General features: G+C 68.7%; 1 protein-coding gene across 1 annotated transcript in view; it reads left to right on the plus strand.

Annotated features, from left to right (window-relative positions):
* The first annotated feature begins 6 nt into the window (after positions 1-6).
* The window catches only part of LOC102042166 (CUGBP Elav-like family member 3), an 11043-nt gene continuing 10717 nt past the window's right edge, over positions 7-332 (plus strand). The window contains exon 1 of the mRNA XM_031065301.1: positions 7-302. Coding sequence (XP_030921161.1) covers positions 41-302 — 262 coding nt within the window. The 5' untranslated portion in view covers positions 7-40. The remainder of the gene's footprint in view (positions 303-332) is intronic.

A 332-nucleotide genomic window follows, 5' to 3' on the forward strand; every position in this document is an offset into this window, starting at 1 on the left:
CGGGAGCGGCCCCGGGGCCCGGGGAGCCCCCGGCGGCCCCATGAAGGAGCCCGACGCCATCAAACTCTTCGTGGGGCAGATCCCGCGGCACCTGGAGGAGAAGGACCTGAAACCGATTTTTGAGCAATTCGGCAAAATCTACGAGCTCACCGTCATCAAGGACAAGTACACCGGGATGCACAAAGGTACGGTAACCGGCAACCGGGAACCGGGGATGGGCAAAGGGAACGGCCCCGAGCAACGGGAACGGGCAGCGGGAATGGGGCAGGGGCAGCGGGCACGGCCCCGGGCAGCGGGGGGGGGTGCGGGGAGAGCCCCGGGAGTCGGCCACC

Source organism: Geospiza fortis, unplaced genomic scaffold (assembly GCF_000277835.1).
Source record: "Geospiza fortis unplaced genomic scaffold, GeoFor_1.0 scaffold567, whole genome shotgun sequence".
NCBI classification, from domain to species: domain Eukaryota; kingdom Metazoa; phylum Chordata; class Aves; order Passeriformes; family Thraupidae; genus Geospiza; species Geospiza fortis.